The sequence below is a fragment of the Octopus sinensis genome, linkage group LG4, assembly GCF_006345805.1.
Source record: "Octopus sinensis linkage group LG4, ASM634580v1, whole genome shotgun sequence".
NCBI lineage: Eukaryota > Metazoa > Mollusca > Cephalopoda > Octopoda > Octopodidae > Octopus > Octopus sinensis.
Window position 1 is genome coordinate 162,201,167 of NC_043000.1, and position 24,039 is coordinate 162,225,205.

General features: G+C 35.7%; 1 protein-coding gene across 1 annotated transcript in view; it reads right to left on the reverse strand.

The window, feature by feature from the left end:
- The window catches only part of LOC115210707 (solute carrier organic anion transporter family member 4A1-like), a 170,801-nt gene that overhangs the window by 144,404 nt on the left and 2,358 nt on the right, over positions 1-24,039 (reverse strand). The window contains exon 2 of the mRNA XM_029779400.2: positions 13,219-14,572. Coding sequence (XP_029635260.1) covers positions 13,219-13,443 — 225 coding nt within the window. The 5' untranslated portion in view covers positions 13,444-14,572. The remainder of the gene's footprint in view (positions 1-13,218; positions 14,573-24,039) is intronic.

The following is a 24,039-nucleotide window of genomic DNA, read 5'->3' on the forward strand; positions in this document are numbered from 1 at the left end:
GGACAATGAACAGGGCGTAGTTACGCTGCTAAACTATCAAAAGGTTACACTACCAAGACCCCAATTATCTAATAAACCACATGGACCGAAACAACAGATTTTCAGCCATCCATAACACCTCTTAATCTGAACGCAAAACATACGTGCTTAGTTAAAAATGTGTGCATGCCACGTGTAATATATTCCATATAAAATTTCGATTTGCATTTTAATAGATCCTTCATCAAATCTACAACAAAGAGCAGACAGCTGTATTGTTAAGGATTTAGCTTTGCAATGTATGGAAAACATGGTAATCGACAAGTACATGCGGCCTTTAAAAATGTGAATTGAAAAGGTCATATTGATAAACTGAGTAAATAGGAGAAAGAGAAAGAAAAATTCAGTGTCCTTTTTGAAATGTATGAACGCCACAACATCCAGAAAAGTTGTTAAATCCATCACAAATATAAAACAAGTACGAGAACGAGAAAATGATTAAGCATCCAGATGGCTCCTATTAACTTGCTTGAAATAGCAGTCAAATACCCCTCATTATATCCTACCGACATGAAAACGGATACATTGGATGACGTAATTCTAGATGTTATATATATCTTGAAAACAAAAAAAAACAGACCAAATGGCTACGACCGGAATGCCTTTTAGCATTGGCCTGTTCGGAGATGAGCTGAGTCTAAACAACAGCATACAAGAACCATTCTAAATTATAACTAGCTATTATGTGCATAAGATAATTTTATAAGGGACAACCACATGTGTTCTTTAATTATTGATTCTAGAGGGAATCAGAACACAGATGTTCTATTATGATCTAAAATAAAACAAAAATAGAAACGAAACACTGAACTCTAAGACACAACATCAAGTTCATCTCTTTTTGTGTTTGCGCAAAAAGACTTTATTTCTCTACAGGAGTTGTAAAATTTAGTCCCAGGCGTGCAAGTAAGGTGATGGCAACTGTTCGGCGTTTGGGGATTTGAATGAGAAAATAATGAATTTTATGATGGTATTTTATCTTCCTTCTTTCGTTTTGTTGTTATTTACTGACATAAAAACCTGAGACACAGATGTCTAACAAAAATTATTCGATGACTTCATAAACGTCACAGGGAAAAAAGTTTACATTTTCAAGTACTGCATGGAACTTGCTGTAATACATAGAGAAACGCGTGTGAAAGTGTACTCATTACTGTGTCGAGAACGAAAAATTATTTTGAAAATTTTGCGTAGGCCTCTGAGCAGGTATCGCCAAGCTTTTGGTAAAATTTGGTGAAGATTCTCTGCTCGACTTTATATATATTCTATTCTTTCATATGTTTCAGCTTTGAGGCTGTAGCCATGCTGGGACACCCACCAGTGTAATCACCTTTAAATTGGCCAATTCTATCGGATTGTCTTTTACTGAAGGAGGGAGCTCGATACCGCTTCCTTCTTTTGAGTTTCTTGCTTTGGAATTGGTTCATTAGGGATCTTGGATAGCAAGAGGTCAACATCTATCTCAACTTCTTGAAGATACCTCAGATGTTTTGGCAAGGAGTTAAATAGAATCCCAAACTATCGCAGTACATGGTCCTCACCTTAGATGAGACAACAAGGACTTTTGGAATAGTGCTATGACGTACAGTTCGAAGTCTGGTATAACTCAGTTCCAAAGTTTGGTGCCAACCCCTCCAATATCTTCTACATATATCACCGTATACTTCTCCCGTCTTCGCTCCCGGGAGTAGAGTCGTAGCTATTTCAATCTCTCCAGTAGCTCAGTTTTTCCATTGATGCATTTGGACTACTGTTCTCAACTGTGGTCACCTTACAGTGTAGGATTAATAGCATAATTTTAGGCGATTCAGTGATACTTCACGGGGAAGGTTGCATTAATGAAACAGCTGAGCTAATGGGAGATACTGACAGAGGTACGACTCTACTCCCTGGAACAAACACGAGAGATGTATGCAGTGATATGTGTGGAAAGTACGGGAGGGGCTGGTACCAAACTTTGGAACTGAGAGTTATACCAGACCTCGAATAAGACGTCACTGCACTATTCCAAAAGTCCTAGCTGTCTCATCTAAGGCGAGAACCATGTACAGCAGTAGCTTGGGATTTAAGGGCCCGAAGCTATTTAACGCCTTGCCAAAGCATCTGAGTGATCTTCATGGAGTTGGTGTAGAGGTTTTCAAGAAACAAGTTGACCTCTTGCTATCCAAGATCCCAAATGAAACAATATCAAAGCAGGAAACTTAAAAGAGGGCAGAGATATCGAACTCCCTCCTTTACCAAAAGCCAATTACATAGAATTGATCAATTTAAAGGTGATTATACTAGCGGTGCCCTAGCATGGCCACAAACTTACGGTTTAAATATATAAAAGAATGTGTGTGTGTGTGCCTGTGTGTATGCGTGTACATGCGTAGTAGATAGATATGATGTATGTGTGTATAAAGAGAAAGAGTTAGTGAGCAAGAAAAGAAGACGTCTCAACCGATTCAAGTAGCTGAAGCGAGCTAAACGAAAATTTAAAAAAAAGTTCAAGATGCTAATTCTAAATGAAGTTTAAGTAAGATATTGGCACCAACGCAAGCCTGGATATTTATACTCGTGAGAATACAGCTTAATTATGTCTACTGATTCTTTGTCGTAAAAATGACACGTTGTCCTAAAAAGGTATTGGGTTTTAGACTTTAAAAATACCGGCTTAGCAAGTGTTGGCAGACTTTATATGAATCGAGGCTATATTCTACTTTATTAGCAAAGTTGTTGATAAAGCACTAGAACAAAAATAACGGGAATGTCGGAGAATAAATCCCACAAAGAGGAAGGAATGGGTGGGTGGAAAACAAAGATTGACATCTTCATCGCTTTTGAAGGAAAATAAAGCAAGACATTAATTTTATATAATGAACCATTTTGTAAAGGTGGTGGGTGATCCCGTAGCTATGAAACTGCCAGCCGAGTGCTGACGTTTTGAAAAAGACGTGAAAAGATTAGTGCCCTACCAACTGGTCATATATTTCCTCCAATGGCTTTTTTCCCCAAGGCTCCCATAAGATGGATAAATAAAATCTAGGTAATCCATCAACTGGATTTATTCAAGAAGTTACAAACTTATAACTTATCCATATATTCTAGAACCGTCATTGTTGATAGAGAGTCTATGTCGTCACCATCTTCTAGAAATAACAGTCAATTCTTCCCCAAAATTACACACTACACTCGTAACCACGGAAAACCTATAAGAAAATATAGATTTGTATATATTGAATGAAAAAAAAAAGGACTAACTAAAGATGAAACAACTTTCCCTATAAATAGCTGGACAATGATTACTTGAGGGCTTATACAACACCACCATATATTCTCATAAGTAGGCTTAGATCACATTTTTTAGGCAGACAAGACGAGCAGTTTCAGCCGGTTTCTTCTTTTTTTCTGTTTTCTTTATGCTTATGGACTACAAATTATAAAATTGATTAAATAGATCGTCATTTATTCTGTCGCTACTCGAAGTTTTACGATGGACGGTGTAGAATTGGTAATCGAATACTCTTACTTTACAGTAAAATAGAATTTAAAAGAAAACGACGGGCGATTCCACCGTAGAGACAGTAGCCTTAGAATTGCAGTTGCATCACAGAATCCAACCTCAGTAATGGGGTCATGTCGACACGTTCATCTACGTTGATTACTTCAGCTTGTGGTCTACCGCGCTATCCGTAGTCTACAGCGTAAAAAAAAAAAAGAAATCTATCTCCGTAATGTAAATAGCCAGGTAGATTGCACGCTAAAGTCGCACCTGCCAATGTTAGTTTAAATACAAGTAGCTTTAATATAAGAACTAAGTATTATTGTGTTTGAGTGAACACGACAAGCAAGACACACACACGCCGAGCAATGGTGTTCAACAGCTTGAGCCAGACTAAGTGAAAAGAGAAATAAGTACGGACTTTCATGCATTCAAGAATGTAAATAATCAAAACCGGAGACTGGATCTTACAGAACCACATCAATAACAGTTTGTGAGGATCTACAAAAGATCATAAAAAATTCAAAAACCATTTGTCGCTAAACAAATTTTCTCTCGTATATTTGATCGTACCCTAACTTTAATCTAAAGATGGTTATATGGTTTGAGAGAGATTTGATTGCTACTTCTAAGAAATGCTGACACTCGGTGTAGCTTTATTTCTAATAATTTTGGTGATTAAATGTAAGAGAAAAAAAAATACTAAACTCCCAACTGCATGAAGGCAATTTTGACCAGCAAGAGAGCTTCTACGTATTGAGAAACTTGCTAGAAATAACAGTAAAATCTCGCTCGAATTATAGTCTTGAAGTGGGAAAAATAAAGCCGGATAACGTAATCCTGTATTAGCTATATATGAAGAAAATGCGAAGAGATCACCTAAGAAATATCTTTATTCAGAGTTCTGTCCTTTTAGAGTCGACTTGTGCTAACAACAATTTCTACCTAATTAGATTATTCAGCATCGAGTGTCATGGCCACACATGCTTTCTAATCTCTTTTGTTGTGTTGCCTGATATTTTTCAGATGAGATGGATATCATTATTACTATATTTACTAGTTGTATACTTATTGATAATATCTTCTATCAAATACATAAACATCTAACCCAGTCACAAACACAGCTATATAAAAATACCGCCTACGAAACATTCCACAGCGGGTCGCCCGATTGTTAGAAATATATTTCTGAAATCAGTGCTATTAGTGCAGTATTGTTTGCATTGCTATTTCTGCTGCAGCTTTTACTATTGTTTGTTCTTTATGCCAAAGTCGACGCTGATTAAGCAAGTCTATGATCAAAAGAATGCATTCGGTTTCCATGTCGGTAGTGGCTTAGTCTGAGGGCGATTTGGCTGCTAATTCTAACAGTTTGAGCGACCACGTAGAGGCTCTCACTTTCTCTTGTTATTCTAGCTGCTGTTATTGCTTCTATTTATACATTCTTGTTTGCTCTTCCCCTCTCTCCACACACACGGGTGTAGCGTTCCATTAGCATAACTTCTACCATTTACTGAAATTCTAACGATACATTTTTATATTATATGCACTACAATTATGCCCAACAATACACATGCACATAAACAATGCACAGTTTTCACATCACTTGGCTCAAGCGAAGACGAATTTTACCACAAACATATGCAATGTAAACTATAAAACACGCCTATGAATTAAAACTAGCAATATTGTGTAAAGACATTTTTAGCTTCAAATGGTTTCGGCTGTTCAAGTTATTTACGATATAAAAGCTGCGTATGTGTGTACACACATAATATATTCACTAACGCGTGTGCGCGTGTATATATATATATATATACATATATATATATATATATATACATATATATATATATATATATATACACATATATATATATATATATATATAAAATCCGTTCTGTCTGTGTGTCCGTGTGTCTTCTAGGATCTGGGACATCCTCCATCCGATTGCTATACCGACGGTATAAGGGCGTGTATAAAAGTCTTGAAACAAATTACAAATATCGATTCCAGGTGAGAATGTGATTTTGCTCATCCGCTGCAACTTTAAAAACTAAGCGAAGAAAGAGAGGACTTGAAACATAGAACGTAACTAAATACTGCAGTATACTTTGTCTGGTGCTTTGAATCCGGCACTGCCTTACCCTAATATTCATTTGCGGAAATTGTGAATTCGTAAACTTTAGGAATTGGTTTATTAAGAATTATTGTCATCCTAACATACATAATTTCTTTTAAAAGACAATGCTAACCACTTCAAAAGCTTAAAAATAGATTCAGTTTCCTGTTATCAAGAGGTGAAAAATAATAATAAAAAAATTACAAAGCACAAATCGCGGTGATAAAGTTACCAAACCTTCGCCCACTTCACTGCAACAATACTCCATAAACGGAAGTGCTTAAGAGGTTCATGAAGTCAAGTAAGAATGATCCGTAATTAAATGAAACACTAAGCTAAGAATACACACGCAATTAAGTTCGTTTAGTGGTTTAGGTTTTTTAAACTATGGTCATGCTGGAGCACCACCTCAAGGATTTTAGTCGACTGCATCTAATCTAGTACTTTTATAATGCATAAATGGCCATAATTTGGCCTAAATTTCAAGTATTTTTGTTCGGTGCATCGAAGTTTGCTTAGTATTTCCCCGCGAATAAATATTTACACGCGTGCGCTAGCACACCCACATACGCGCGATGAATTAGCAAAATCTTTAAAGCGTAGAACAAAAGGCTTCTCTGTTAGCTCCCTACTCTCTAAGTTCAGATATTCTAATATAGGCTGTACTTTCGATACTTTACTGATCGATAAAATAAAGTGCCAATCCAAGGCAACGGTTGAAGGAACTCTTAAATTATTTGACGAAATGCTTTGTGGGGTTTGTTCTGGTTCAATGAGTTTTGAGTTTTTGGAGGGAAAATTAATCCATTGGTATTAATTAAATAACGCTTTAATTAATAAAAAAATTAATTCTGTTTGGTAGGTATGGCTATTTCTGGCACCTAATAATTTCTTTCATGGGGACAAAATTTTATCGGATAGCAGGAGATTAAGTAAATATTGAGGCAAAATGAAATTAAGAAGGCATAGGGATTTAAATAAATAAAATATATTTTACCTCGTATCATACCGTTTCTTGTAACCCGCAGCTCCACAGCAATAATTTTAAAACGACAGGCTACGTACACATTTATATTACTTGTTTCAGTCATAGGACTGCAGCCATACTGAAGCACTGCCTTAAAAGATGTTTGGTTGAACAAAGTGACCTAAGTATTGTTTAAAATCTGGTACTTATTCTATCGGTCTCTTTGGCCGAGCCCCTAGGTTACTGAAACTTAAACAAACCAACTCCGGTTACCAAATTTGCTCAAAGCATTATTCGGTCCGAGATTATAAAAGTCTTGCCCAAAGTACCATACAGTGGTACTGAACCTAAAGGCCATGTAGTTCCAAAGCGACTATCTTAACCACACAGCCATGTCTGTGCTCAAACTATTAAATACATATAGAATATAAAAGCGCATAACAGAGTTAGGTGATGGGCTATCATAGAAAACTGGGGTAACTCAACCTATTCAATGTTGCAACCAAAATATACTGTTTTAAATATACAAGAGATATTAGGTTACGTATCGGATATACTAAAAGGCAGGGATAGTCATGAGTAGAATGCCCTCATTCCTAGAGCTACTTGAACGTTAGCTTGCGACTAAACTTCGATATCGGTGTTATGTGAGGATTTTAAGTTGAAGACGGTAGTTGAGCTATGGTATAATATTTGTAAAATGGATTTAAAATTGTTATGGAAGTGAAAGCACAATGGAAATAAGGATCTTCTGAGTATTAAACAGGTGTGGTGGTTGGAATCTTATGGAGTGTATCAACAGCAGCAGTTACAGTTTGTGAGGGAAGGAGCATATCAGTGGGACGGGTGACACACTTCAGCAGAAAATTTCGTCAATGAACGTCCCGAGTTCCAATCAAACGTGATCTGAAACACATTTAAGCTATAGCTAGCATTATTTAAAATCTACTTCATTGACAACAGTAATGCTTTTCAAAACGCCATGGAACCCATACCTACATTTTACAGATAGTCTTCGCCAGCCTAGAGTTTCAATTGATTAACTTATATTTTTCATATACAAGGCACTCATTTTGGAATTTTCTAGCGCGGTGCTTAGCAGCCATTTTTTCACTTACGGTACACTTATATTCTTTTCAAAATTTGGCGGCTCACCTGAACCAAAAATATAACTAAAACTATAGGGAAAAAAATTATATTCAAGTTACACTGCAGCACACCTAGCATCGTCTCGTGGCACACAAGTGTGCCGCGGCATACAGGTTGCAGAGCACTGTTCTAGCATCACCGTATCTGTTCGTAGAGTCGAATTTGGCCTGATGATTAAGATTCGTGTGTTCGAATGTGTTCAGTGATTCTCTATATTACTGTTTAATCGTTTAGAAACTAATAAGTATTTCGTTAGTTTACGATGCCAGGTTAAAATCCTGCCTTCGAAATTATCGAGTTTTGAAATAGGGTGACTTATGCCTCTTATGAATGTGTTTGCAGGATCTCTTAGTTATTTACCATTTATTATACTGGAGGGAAATGTAATCAACACGGCATGTTACTGGTACTTAACCCCGCCCTCACCAAAAAGTTATGAAGGACGTAGTTTTTACGGCAAATATATTTAACCTTGAAGAAAAAATATAATGAGATTAATCAAACTGTACAAGTGTATTGCAACATGTTAAGCATAATGAAGCCATAGCAACTACATCTATAAGGAAATGGAGAAAATCAGTGTGTATGATATAAAGGCTGGAGTGGAAGAGTGAAAATATCATAGCAGCTAGAGAAATCAAAGGTGGAAACAGGATATTTTTATTTGATGAACAAGATTTTAATAAGTAAATCCTACATCAAATGTAATTCGGTTAGTAATAATATAGCTTCTCTAGGATGGTCTTACATGTAAGGGATTTTAAAGAGAGACAAATCCTCTTGTTAGCTTTTGCTGAATAAGTGTGAATGTACAGGATGAAAGCTGGGAGGAAAATGTGAATGAGAACAGGAGTAAGAAATAAAAGAAAGGAGTGAAAAGAGTGGGGGTGGTTTAAATCACCGGAGTTCTATTTCTCTAATTCTCCTCTTCCCGCTTTGACATTAATTATGGTTTTAAACAATTAGCTTTTAGTGGATTAACGGGTTTCTTATAAAAGGTTTAAAACTTCAGAGTGATTAATAACGTCAGTTAATACGTTTTACAATACAGACGCGTGCCACGTAGTAAGATAATAGCTCCCAGTGAAAGAAAGAGCGGAGGGGAAAGGACGTAGTTTCGAATCTTGCACGACGCCACTTTCGCTTCCTTTACGTTCCCAATACCCTCGAGAAAGTTCAAGACAACTTTAAATTTCATTCTTCTAAAATATTAGGAGCTTTGGGACTATTAAAAAATTATTCTGTGCAGCGATACGTCTGTGAATTAAGAGAGGGAGAGGAATCAGTAAGTGCTATAATGAGATCGATACAATCGCCATATTACCTCAACAAAATGTAATTTGATGAGCCAAGGAGGAAGTTTATACGGTTGCTTGACCGGCTACAAATAGCAAATTCTCCCTCGGACCACTCCACTATCTTCTTCAAAGAGAAAAGACGTAGTGAATGGGCAATATAGCTTTAGATTGTCTAAAAATACAAAAAATGTATAGATATATATAAAAAAAAATTTGGCCTGTCATGGCTGAATACTTTTGATCACATGCCTGCTTAATCAGGACTGACCTGGGGATGAACGACTTAAAATTGATGTTTAGTAAAAAAAATAGTTATTAATAAGCTTTGTTGTTTTCGGCAGATATAAGACCCAAACAATAAAACCGTCATCCCCACCAACATTCATTTCTTCATTGCCATGATTTTTAATTAGAAACTTAATTAGATTATGCATTCGCCCGTGTGCATATATAATTACACACAGAAATACGCACGCACATTATACATATATCGAATGTGTAATTCTTTAGTAAGGTTACTACCTTCTGTATTAACTGACTTGATTTATCCGTTCAGATTGAAGACCATTCACACGCTAGATCAATTTGGGAACATGCGGCCATGTACAATCGCGCAGTAATGTGCAAATTCATGTTTGTGCCTATACATGCTTGCGAGAGCGGCGTGTGCATTGTATTTGTGAGCAGCTACCTTCCATGCTGATTTGCCTGGATGGTAGCATGCATGTGTACACTGATGTGTGCGTCGATTTTATGGGGCACCTGCATGTTCAGATACGTACCTACTACCGAATATAGGCAACTGAATATAAATGCATATAAATCTATTTTAATGTGTTTGTGTGTGTATATATATATATATATATATATGTATATGTGTGTGTGTGTGTGTGTGTGTGTAGATAGAGAATTTTCATGGTGCACAATATTCCGAAGATTTATGTAGTGAACATTTATTCACTGACATTCAGTATCGTGCTAGTTCTTATCAGCAGTATATTTGCGGAAGGGGTGAAAAAGATGATAGTTATTGTTTCCCTAATATAGAAGGCTGCGCTTCTAACAGTGCTGCTCTTCAAGAAGAACATTCATCAAAAGGTTCACGAGCAGAGGATCATTATCGATTTCAATGGACAAGAAATATCGAAGGTGGACTCAAATTTCGATTTGTAATAAGTTTTGTAAGGTGGAGAAATGGGATATCACGTGCCTTCAGAACTTCCAGGAACTGATTTCTGCTTCGGATCACAAAAGTTTGCTTCAATTATTCCACACTGCGATGAGGTGGAGGACGCATCAACAGTTACAATCTTCCAAAATTGTTCAAAACATTTACGATAACCAACTATAGAGTTATGTCTGCGTGATCATATTGTTACTCTGCAACAATATGATTCTGGGTTCAATTCCACTGCACAACACGTTGGGCAAGGACCTTCAACTGTTTGCCAATAACTTATATCTGGAATTTGTAAGTTGGGAACTCCGCGGAATCTCGTTACGCTTGCATAGATATCCTTTTGCTTTCTATTTCCATCCTAGAATGATGACAAAATGCCTCGCCAGCCACTCAACTTTGGACATAGTTGTCTGTAACTTGCTAAAATGAAGTTTTCCTTGAGGATTCGTCGGGGTTGAGCATCTATATGCATTTGAATCATCAATCGCAGGGCTCCAGATGATCATAATAGAGAAACGCGCGTAAAAACTTTATAAACTGGTGCGTATCCTTATTTTTCCAACAGTTCCTCTGTAGTTCATAACTAGCAATACTACTCAGTGTAGAAGTTACTTAACAACTATACAGGAAGCAAACTGGATTATGAAAATCTACGTGGAACTCTAAATGTAACCGTAGTAGTCAGACATCTCTATGTACACATAATTCCTATACGTGTCTGTGTGTCAGTGAATGTACTTACGTTTATCAGTAAAAGCCGGTGCGTCGCACTACGTTCATTTTATAGAGGAAGGGTTAGTAGTTTATTTCATCGAACCCGGAGGAAAGAAAGGAAAAGTTAAACCTAACCGTGATTTGAACGTTGGCAGTCGAAAAGATTCCGCTAGGAATTTCTTTCCGACGATCTAACGATTCCGCCTATCCATCTCCCACGCTTACGTTATAACAGAGATGTCCGAATATTAAGTATTTACTGGATAATAGATTAGTTTGGCTGAATGCCTTTAGACTATGTCAATACGATCGATTTTGTGAATTGCTGAGTCATAAGACACACATATGTTGCACTCTATTATATAATAATCGTCATTATTAAGCAACGCAATGCCATCTAATGAAAGTCTTATCAGGAGTGTGATCACGAAGCAATTAAAATTTCAAACGATGCTCTATACAATGATAAAAGCACATTATCTGGGTTGCTGAGAATCGCATTTAAGAGTAGAGGGGGAGGTGATATTGTAAGTATTATTTAAAAGTCAATTAGAATCTATAGGGTCAACTAATCAAAAGAATTTTAATTTAATTTATTACATGTAACAGCTGTCTAAAACGAAGAAGACAAAAGAACGTCGTCTGCGTCAATTTACGGTTTAATCTAATAATATTTTTACAGCTGTCTGTTTTTTCTCCTCTTTCCAAATATGTCAAACAGATATCTGGTTCGAATAAAAACAATCAGCAAAAAAATCTAATTTGAAAAAAAAAACAAAACAATATTACTGGGGATCGATTTTAGAAGTGTTATGAATCGAAAGTGAATTGAGAAAAAAAATTAAAAACCTGGTGGAGGATGAGGGGATAGTCATATGAAAAAGGTAAATGTCAACATAAATTAGAAATCACTGTTAGCAACAATCGTTTGTTTTTCATCCGATTTTAATCATGCTCGGCTAATGCACTCATTTGCATACAATATATGGCAATAACAATTCTTCGAGGCGCCACATCATTATAATAATATTTATGAAAAATAATATTTCGTGAAAGAAGTAAAACGTAGAGGTGGAAAGAACAACGGACAGTTTAAATAAAGTGCAGTGAAATGTGAAAAGAAAGAAAAGATAACCTTTCCGAATATTCTTTTGTACCCGTGTCAAAGATTAAAGAAAGAAAGAAATTAAATAAAAATTGGAATCTTATCAAAGTTTTCGGTGAAATGACAATTAAAATATTACATTATTTTGAAATGTTTAGCAAAATTTAGTGAAGTGTGTAAACTATATTAAAAGATAAAAATTACAACTGTCGAAAAGAAAAAAGTTAATATTAATTCGTAAAGTAAGACTTCTGTACCGTAAATCCACGCGATACACAAATCTATCTAATTTTAAGAACTTTATCAACTGAATATTAAATTTGGTTCCTCAGATGTTCTTTATACTAAAAGAAGATACTGAAGGTGGGGAGAAATATTGCTATTATGCAAAAGTGTCTAAGTCCAAAACGTTGCCTTTTCAGAAAACGAAAAAATAGGGATCTTTTCGGTTTGAACGGCAGTTTTTTTCTAGCGGTGTCATATGAAATTGTCACCCATAATTATGACCCTAGTATCGATCTATTGCATTTCAATCTGTTTTAGGTTTAGGGGTGGAGGAAGGGTATCTTTTTTTCTTCACAAATGTAAATAAACCCAATCTGTTTCTTAAACGAGGGACATATTCATACGGCACAGAATGTTTTCACTTCAATATACGTCATTGATTGGTTGAAATTGCAGAAATTGAAGAAAAAAACACAACAAATATCTTACAAACTATAGAATTTTCTCAATAAAGCCAAGAGAAAAAGCTGTTTTATAAACACATTCTACCAGTATACGAAGTTTAAAAGTGTTTAGTTACGTGGAAATTATTTTTAAAAACTGCCGTTCAAACCGAAAAGATCCAAAAATAGTTTCACCATTCCATAGCAAAACCGTTGTACTACACTGACAATTTTTGATATTTTGGCATCTAAAGCAGCTGGAGATGCGATAGTTTGACCAAAAGAACCGGCTAATGCAAGCAAAAATAAATATTGAAGAAAACGCATTTGGCCACATTTTGACAAACGACAGTTTAACATAATAGCAACGAATGTTTTTAAAATACCACATTGGTGAAATTGTATCGATGTCGATTCATTCGAAATATTACTTTTATAAAAAAATGCAACAAAAGTCTAACAAGTTCAATATATTTTACAAAAACAACTTACCTGAGCTGCCCCTGCAAGGCTTAGTAGAAACAAAATCCATTTGGGATGTCCAAATCTTTGACATAACGAAGGCCGTATAGAGCCCCATCCACATTTTACATTAATATTATCGTCCATGTTATCAGGAGGAAGTCTTGTATGGCAAGTCGGTAACTTGCCATTTTTCTCAGGCGGAGAAATACCGCCATTTTCACTCATGGCTGTATATGATATTGGCCCAGTCATGTTCGTGAATTTAGGAAAATATATTAACTTGAAAAACTAAAACCGGCAATTACCTTTTAATTATCGTTTACTTTTGATTGTCTTTTACAATCTTTGTTAGCATGGCAAAAAGAAGAAAAAAAAGGGTATTATTATTTATTCATTTTGCATTTGTGGAATATATATATTTTTTACTTTTATATATATATATATACAAACTTACAAATGAACAAACTACTTCCGATTTCACAGATTCGAGATCAAATCGGCGTTCGAACTGATATTCTAAAACGTATGTGTTTATGAAATGATTATATGTAAATTTAATATCTATTAGAAACGAATGACCGGAATGTAGCCAAATAAGGAATTTATGAATACTATTTCTAATAATACTCGAAGCTTATTAAACTATAAACGAAATCCTCTCCATTTCTAAGAGACTGCTAGAGCCATCACACAAAGGATGCGGAAATTACAGGTAATACTACTTTACACCGCATTTTAACTCATTCGAGCCCATCCCTGACACTTCGGCTTAATGGAATGGACAAGTGAAATGATATGTATATCACGTTTAATATAAAATTCTATCTTTATAGAGTGCTTAACACAATGATTATAAAAAGTCTATGACACATGCTAAGTTTACATGATTATGTATATAGCATATATATATTTGCTACAAATTATATACTGGCTCTCAGATACACACACATCTAAATTAGATTCAGTTAAGTTTGATTTTTGTAGTAGAATATATTTTTGGTCATGATACGAATACAAATACTTTCGATTTATGGTTGTATCAAAAAGGGAGACTGAATAAGTGGGGAAAAGACAAAACAACCAGTTCCGATTTGTTTTGATTTTGGACGGCAAGAAGTAACAATAACGGTCTTTAAGAGTTTCTTTGATATTTATCCAATTTATAAGCTTATCTAAAGGTACGCCTACTAATATACTGTCTCAATTTCGAATAATCTTTTAGAGTTATTGCTCTTTTTCTTTATATATAAAACATAAAAGAGCTGCAGCTAATTATAGGTCGTAGGAGTATTTTTCAAATTAGGAAAATCCTTTTCAAGTGTTTTTGTGTTTTCCTCTTCGCTTCGTATTCTGTTCTCGGTTCGTATTAAACTGTAAAGACCTGGTAGAAAATAAAAAGGAAAAATAATGCAGTGAGATTAAAATATAACATCAGTATGATTATATATTTATTGCTTACTTATGCACATATATCATGGTATTCTAATCTAGCTTTCTGTAATTCTGTAATTTACTTTCATGTAAAACGTAACGCTACTTTCATTTTCTCGAGTCCATATTCTGAAAAAAGGCTAAAATGAAATACTGTAGCATTCAACCTTGTCTTAATAGCCTTATTTACAGAAATGAATTTGTATTAACTGGGAATTGAAACCTATTCGTCACGATTGTACCTCTTATCATACGGCGACGACGACAAAACGTAACATCATATTGATTTTTGTCTTTAGTATAAATCCGTATAATTTTGGAAAAGGCGGCGAGCTGGCAGAAACGTTAGCACGCCGGGCGAAATGCTTTGCAGTATTTCATCCGCCGCTGCGTTCTGAGTTCAAATTCCGCGAGGTCGACTTTGCCTTTCATCCTTTCGGGGTCGATAAATCAAGTACCAGTTACGCACTGGGATAGGTGTAATCGACTTAATCCGTTTGTCTGTCCTTGTTTGTCCCCTCTGTGTTTAGCCCCTTGTGGGTAGTAAAGAAATATATAAATCCGTATAATTTTGGAAAGTTACTTAGTTGTATTTCGTTGGTACTTACTTTCTCTATGCACACATTAAAAGCAGGCAAAATGATCTCACTAGAATTTGAACTTGGAACGTAAAGAGACGTAAAAATAACTTGCATAATACCATTTCTATCAATACATTATTCCAATAATGTCGGTTTTGGCACAAAGCCAACCATTACGGGGAAGGTGTTTCAGTCGATTACAGCGACCCCAGTGCTCAACTGGTACTTATTTTATCAATCTCGAAAGAATGAAAACCAAAGTCGACCTCGGCAGCATTTGATCTCAAAACGTAATGTTGGAAGAAATGCCGCCAAGCATTTGGTCCGGCGCGGCAACGCCGCCTTACATAATTTTCTCTTGTTATTTTGGTTTTCCGATTTGGCAATAACAGATCTTAGACCGGACATTATTTATTTCGTTTCTTTTTTCAATGATATAATTTCTCTTCATGCCAAATCAAACGCCTACATATTTGGCTCACCTTTTCCATATATTCGCTCATTTGTATATTTGTTATAGATAACTAGCAAAGACGAAATGTCATGTGGGGAAAATATGTCTGGACACATACATTATAATTAGTCTAGATATTTTATACATATTTTCCATGGAGATAGATCTATGTTTCTAGCAGAGCTGTGTAGATAATTATATACAGAGAGTACCTTCATTAGCAAATAATCTAGTAAACAGTCTAAGAGCGCCACTGATTTTTAAATGTCACGAAACTGTAATTTATTTTCTACGTGTCATTCCGTTTAAAAAAAAGTTTAGTACTTTATCTAAAATTCGAAATTTTAGTATTTCAACGAGTCTTTACGACAACACAGCCACTCCTACATCTGAAAAATGGAAAGTAGGTCACAAAGGATTGAAGAAATTAATGAGTGTGTATATATAGTATACAGGTGTTCATGAATTCAGTGTAGCGCTACTGATAGATCACGTGGGATCTCTTCTGGAAGTATAGAACTTAGAATGTATAATATATTGGTTTCACATTTCAGGCAGGAATTAAGATGGTTACATTGACTCAAGTGTTCAACCGTTACTTATTTTACGACCCTGAAGTGAGGTTAGGGCAAGTTGACGTCGGTGGAATTGGAACTAATAACGTTAAAAAAATGGACGAAATGCGTATGAGCATTTCGCCAAGCATACCAACGATGCTGTCAACTCGTCGCCTTCGTCGCAGGAAAACTCACTTTTGTCAGCCGAATAGGTTTGAGAAGCATGACATGAAGTGCTCGCTTCGTCATCAAAAACGCAATCTTATGATCCTCTGTGCTATGCACTAACCGCTAAGCCGCAAAGCCACGTGCCTCCACGTGACTAAAATGCGTAATATATTATTTATATAGTAACACTAACCAACAAAATATGGCTACTCTTAAAAAGGTGCAGTGTTTGGATGTTTGATATATTATATGGTAGAAGATAAGTAAGAAAAGAAGGGTGAAAAAGACTTAAGATGTGTAAAACTTAGAAACAAGTATTAAGTGTAATGTATGAAGAAAGCTAAAGCCTAAAGAACGGAATATATACGTAAATGAGGGTAGTGTTACATAGTGAGAGAGATATAAAGGTAGAGACATAACTACCTCGATTCACAGAAAAAGCAAACAATGTGAATAAAATATACACACATACACACTTAGGTCACCTGAGAGGTGCAGAGGCATACAGATATTTTCAAGCAACTTAACTCCTTCCAACATATTTTTATGCTCAAATCACATCTGGTCATTATTGTGCCTCGTCTTCTCCAAAATGATGCAAAATGTCACTATATATGCTTATGCGAAATCTCAAATACCTGCTTCTTCTTTTTTTATGCATAAGCCTCCTGCCAAGTCAAAAGGAACCCACCTTCGCATATTTACGTACACACTTACATTGCATACATACAAGTTTTTGACACATTCATGAGAAGAATGGAGAAGGATCAACAGCAGTTACAAGAAGGACAGCAACAGTTCAAGAAGAAAATACGGTCAGCATATTTCAAATTAGTCATGTGATAAATAACGTTATTTCTCCGAAACATATGAAGAAAACGAAAATCGCTACAGTTGATAAATTGGTAGAGTTTATATATAACTCTTCTTAATTTACTGTAAGAAAACTGTCAGATAATATATATTTCTCTGAATTTGCTAATAATGCACGTTGTGGTTAGTAGAGATATCTGTAAAGATTTGACGCCTTAGTAGACAAGAAATCGTGATGAGGAGTGACTAAGAATTTAGACACATATTTGATATGTACACTTAAGATTTCCAGATTATGTATTATCAAGTAACCTATGTTTGGATATCTAGAATCAGATATCAATATTAGGAATAAATATGTTACTAAGATGTAGAAAAGACTAATGATTGATTTATAATAGCTTTCAAGTTGTAATTAAATGATAGCGTTTCTAAGATATGGTTAACCCTATTGGAAATCCTTCCTCAATGATCTTAATTGGGAGTTGTAGGGACAGATGCATACCTGTGACAACCGTGGGTTTAATCTGATTATCCACATGTACTCTTTAATTATTTCGACATGATTTTATACCAACTACTACATCTGAAAAATGGAAAGTAGGTCACAATGGATTGGGGAAATTAATGAGTGTGTATATATAGTATATTGGTGTTCATGAAGTTAAATAAGGGACAGTCGACATCGATGGAATTAGAATTAATAACGTAAAAATGGACGAAATGCCTATGTCCAGCATACCAACGATGCTTGCAACTCCCCGTCTTCGTTGCAGGATCACCCAACTATGTCAGCCGAGTAGACTTGAGCAGCATGAAATGAAGTGCCCGCTCCGTAATCAAAAACACAATCTTATGATCCTCAGTTCGATATACTAGCCACTAAACCACCGGGCTCCACATGATTAAAATATATAATTTATATAGTAACACTAATCAACAAAGTATGGCTACTCCTAAAAAGGCGCAGAGTTTGGATGCTTTCTATATTGTATGGTGGAAGATGAGTAAAGAAAGAAGGGTGTAAAAAATTCAAGATGTGTAAAACTTAGAAACAAGTATTAAGTATAAGGTATGACTAAAGCAAAAGCCTAAAGAACGGAATATATACGTAAATGAGGGTAGTGTTACATAGTGAGAGAGATATAAAGGTAGAGACATAACTACCTCGATTCACAAGAAAAAGCAAGCAATGTGCATAAAATGCACACACACATTATTAAAAAAGAAATGTTTAGTCGTTTGACTGTGGCCATGCTGGAGCACCACATTTAGTCAAATAAATCGACCCCAGGACTTATTCTTTGTAAGCCTAGTACTTATTCTATAGGTGTCTTTTCGCCGAACCGCTACGTTGCGGGGACGTAAACACACCAACACTCGCTGTCAAGTGATGGTGGCGGGAAAACACAAACACACACACAAATATATACATATATATGCAACGTGCTTCTTTCAGTTTCCGTATACGAAATCCACTCCCGAGGCTATAGCAGAAGGCACTTGCCCAAGGTGGCACGCAGTGGCACTGAATCAGGAACCATGTGATTGGGAAGCAAGTTTCTCAGCCACTCCTTCGCATGCATATATATATATATATATATAAAATATGGTTATCCGTATAATGAGGGTGAATTAATATAATTGGAAATAATTATCATTACACCAAGTAGTCCTTCGGCATGTAAAAGCCTCATTCGAGGAACATTTAAGTATACTAAGCAATAAAGGGTTTAGCAACGAATTGCCTACACATACCGAATTTAGAAATAGCAGTCAAAGAGTTATAGCTATTTCTTCTAGCTATAACTCTTTACTGCTATTTCTAATTCGGTATGTGGTAAGGCAATTCGTTGCTAAACCCTTTTATGCTTAGTATATATATATATACATATATATATATATATATATATATATATATATATATATATATGTATATATCACCAGAGAGGTGCAAAAAGCATACAGGTACTTGAAAACAACGTAACCCTTCCAATATATTTCTGTGCTCAAATCACATCTGGTCATTATCGTGCGTCATCCTCTCCAACATGATGCAAAATGTCACTATATATGCTTATGCGAAATCTCAAATACCTGCTTCTTCTTTTTTATGCATAAGCCACCTGCCAAGTCAAAAGAAACCCGCCTTCGCATATTTTCTTACATGCGTATATACAAGTTTTTGAGTAAGCTGCTGCTAACATGGGTGCGCATACATTTGGGCATAAATTTCTACGAATTTAGTGGTATATTATGTCTTTCCTTGGCACTTCTACAAGATAAATCTATGGAGTTTAAGATGGGATATATTGTAATTTACTGAAATGCTTATTAAATATACTTAATTAGATACTTTTTTTTCTTATCTAATGTATTTTAGCAACAGTGCTTATCAGAAGAAGTGTTCAGGTCGGGGTTCGAGGCCTGAAGAGCCAAACAGGAGCTCGTGATTATCTACTGAACCAGCTCCCTAAAAAGGGCCCGACAGCCTAATCAAATTTCTATTGGGAACCATGTTAGCCTGTGTTTCATTTGATGGCCTGATAAGACAAATCATATCTTATTTTTAATAACACAAAATCAGAGATTTGTAGACCACAATTTATCACAGCTACTTATTCGATAGACATTGGGGCAACGAAAGATAAAGCGAATTTCGTTCTGTGATGGATTCTCCCATCGAAGACGACGTATGAGTGTTTCAGCTTTTACCGAACGACTGGCACAACTGATTTGTTCATAGTAATAAAATGTATGTGCTGTACATTTGAGGCCCACTCTCTCCTTCAAGTCGACGTTGCCTAAACAGGTGCGCCGTATGCCACGCGTCAGGTGTCGAAGTGATTATAGAGCAACGAGAGATGAAGTATTTTGCTCAAGAACACAACACACCGCTTGGTCTAGGAATTGAAACCACGACCACACGATCGTCAGTGCAACACTCTAGCCATCAGGCCATGATTAATTAGATTCATATAAAGTCCACGTTCACGTATTTCACGTAGTAATCGTTAAATAGCATATTAGATTTAAATATGCAGTGAAGGAAAGCTTAATCAATGGTTAATATTATTTTAATTGTTCCAGCAAATACGTGAGATGACTACAGTTAGTCGTTTCGATATTATCATATTTCTTCCGCAGAATATAGATGCAACATAGTAGTTCACAAGATCTGCATCCTTGAGAAAGACGCACAGTACAGCTTTTGTTTATTCATAGGTCAGTCGTAATTGAAAATACTATGATCCGAGGCGTTCTACTGGGAATTATCCCATAATCTTTAATATATATTACATTACATATATCATTCAATATATCTTTCTGTTACTTTACAATCATAATTTGTTTATTTAGTGATATTTGGCTGCTATTTCTAGCAAGCTGGGACTGGGTAGTTCATGGATATTGCAGTTGCGACTGAAGGGAGTAGAGTAAACATGTCACCTATTTTACTAGTGAGAACACTTAATACTGTATTGCCATTATTTAGCCCTAGGTCAGTCCTTACCAAACAACAGGCCTATGGTGAAAGGTGTGCCAGTCACTGCAATACTGCATTCATAGTGTATCTAAAGCTTGTCTAGATACACTATCATACTTATTCTTTTTCTAAGAAAATAGCGCGTGGTTAGTGATAGACTCGGTTGCGATTTTCTCGTCAGTGACTGGACTTCATTGGCTAAATCGCACACAAATCCTTATAATACACTTTTAACCATTACTTCATTTTGGCAAGCACCGTAACTGGTTCTGGTTTCTTTCCTTGGTATAGTAGAAGTAATTCCACTTCAATGACACCCTTGTTACCTTTGAGGTATAAACAGGTACATTCCATGTCCATATTTTCGTCCGTTAATGTATAGGTACTCTGTGATCATTTTATGAGTCCCTTTCCGGATCAGTGTGTGTGTGTGTGTGTGTGTGCATGTGTGTGTGATGAGCTCATCTCCTCTTAGATATACTTGTACTTCCATCTAGTCCTTAATTCTTTAACCCCTTGCTCTAAAAGTATAGAGTTCTGATCGCAAGTCGAAAGAAAGGAAAACGAAATGAAGAGAAGGCTACTAAAGAGCAAGTCTGAGTTGCCCAGTTAGATAAGAAATCAGAATCGTTTAAGCCAGCGTAACGTTGATTTCTGCATTGCCTACAAGTGATTATTGAAATATAGTGATGTTGATATCTTTCTCAGGAGCAGAATTAACGTAAGCGGACCGAGCTAAAGGGATATCTCAATTGAATGTGAACCGTTGTTTTAGTTCCTTACTGCAATCTCATGCGACAGAATATAATTGATTTCCAGCTTGTGTACAAGGTCACACATTTTGGTAAAGGAGTTAGTCAATGATGTCGATTGATAATAGCTTCTGTAGTGTGGTGAGATACCAGCAAGCAACCAATAAAGCGGCGCATCCCTTTTCCGGTATAGTTTATTTCATTTAGGCCGATGAGTCTTCTTGGAACAACCTCAAAGTTATAATTCATTTGAAGCTGATATCTAACCGTTAGATTCACTTCAACAAAAAAATTAAAATTTGCCAAAATATTTTCGTCGCTTTGAGACCGCGACCTGTTCACTAACAAAATTCCGTGCTACAAGGTTTACTTAACATTATCTGCTGCAGCACGGAATTTTGTCAGTGAACAGGTAGCGGTCTCAAAGCTATGAAAATATTTTGACAAATTAGATTTAAATGTTCAAGTGAATCTAGCCGTATTTTGTTTTTTGTTTGTTTGTGTTTGTGTGTGTTTCTTAAATGGCTATAAACATCTTCCACGCTGCAAATGTTTTCGTTCCAGCACACGATCTCAGATCAGGTGACTTGCTATGCAAGTACATCTCCGTAATATATATATGTGTGTGTGTGTGTTGTATAAATGTATATATTATATATCTATAATATATATATATATATATATATATATATAGATATATTATATATATTATATATATATATATTATATATATAGAGAGAGAGAGAGAGAGAGAGAGAGTTAAACAGAATTAGACTTCATACGTACATAAGTACGTACATACATACATACGTACATACATACATATATACATACATGCATTTGTTCCCTACTCCTACTCGTTTGGAAATTCTGACACCAATAAATATAAATTCTAACAAACAGAACTGAAGGTTCATATTTTACAAATGCTTGAGGAATAATTAGAAAAAGGGACTTGACTGGATCAGGTATTTGTCCTTAGATTAAGTCTTAAAAGGGAAATCAGTGAAAGCATTTATCATTGTTAGGCAGAGTGCTCTCCATATATCTGTCATCAGTGAAGCCTTCAGGTATAATTAAAGGCCTTGTATCGATCAATCCTGCGAGGTGTTTAGTAATGTTTGCTATAATGATGTTTGCGCTACTTTTTCCTATACGAAGTTGCTGTCAGATATGGGTAAAATTTTGACACTTCGTGATCAAAGTGATACGGTCAGTTTTGATTTGAATTTGTGTTTGAGATAATGCTTAGTAAACCTTGGTCAAAGTGTTTGATGGAGTGAGTAGTAATGTAATTTATTAGCAGGTGGAAGACTCAAATAAAGAGAAGTGGTTAACATGTGGAGACAGGAAGTAAACGAGGATATGAGGATGGAGATTGTGAGGTGTGGAAATGATCTGTAAATTCTGACAGAAAAGAGGGAATGAGGAGGAGGAGGTTGGTGTGAGAGGTGGTGTCAAATGCATGTTACTGAAAGAAAGGAAGAGAGAGACGGGGGGAAGAGAGAAAGATGGTTGTTGTGAAAAGTGGAGAAAAGAAAGGATGCCAATGTAGGGCGCGTTAACCAATCCTGAGCTTGCAATATGTATACATGCGTGCATGCGTGCATGCGTGCGCATATGTGTGGGTGCGCATATGTGTGTGCTTGTGTTCGTGTAAGTTTTATATCTATATATATATATATAGCACACACGTGCATTCTTGTGTCCTGAAAGCAATTTCTGCATTGTAAACTTATCTTCCTCCGCACAACTAGTTGTTCCGTAAACCAGTCTCTTGTTACTCATGATTATCTTCATCTTTAATAGGTCTTTCTTTATATGTTTTTATGGCATATTCCCTTCTATCACATTCTTAGACGATGTCTCTTGGGATAAGCAAACAGCAGTTTTAGATCAGAAATTTTATGGTTTCTTTCCTCTTATTTACTGCTTATTTTCTTTATTCTCTTTAGCTCTTATTTTCGTCAGATATATATGCGTGGAAGAACGTGTGTGTGTGGTGTGTGTGTGTGTGTGTGTGTGGTAAGACTAATAGGGGATACGCTGCAAAAGGGGATATCATTATGTGTGCGTGTGGGTGTATATATATATATATATATATATGTATGTATGTATGTATGTATGTATGTATGTATCTATGTATGTACGCATGTATGTAATAGAAGAGACTGAGAGGGAGTCTGCGACTGTGTAAACGTGTCAGTGAGCCTGTTGAAGACGATAAAAGAAAGAAAGGACCTAGGGTTGGGGGTTTCTATATGAATGTGTGCAAAGATGTGTAAGAGTATATTTATTATATCTGTATATATCTCAATATAAAGAATATACACACACATACATATATATATATATATATGTATATATATGTATGTGTGTGTATATAAATACACACACACACAACTATACATATGTATTTATATATATATATGTGTGTGTCTGTAGATAGATAGATAGACTGATCAAAACGTATATTATTTGCTATGTGGATACATGCTCGTATACACGTACGCAATACGATGAATAAACACGCCTGTGTATGTGCGTGTGTGTGTGTGCGTGCGTGCGTGTGCGTGTGTGCAATGATTGATTGGCTAAATGTATG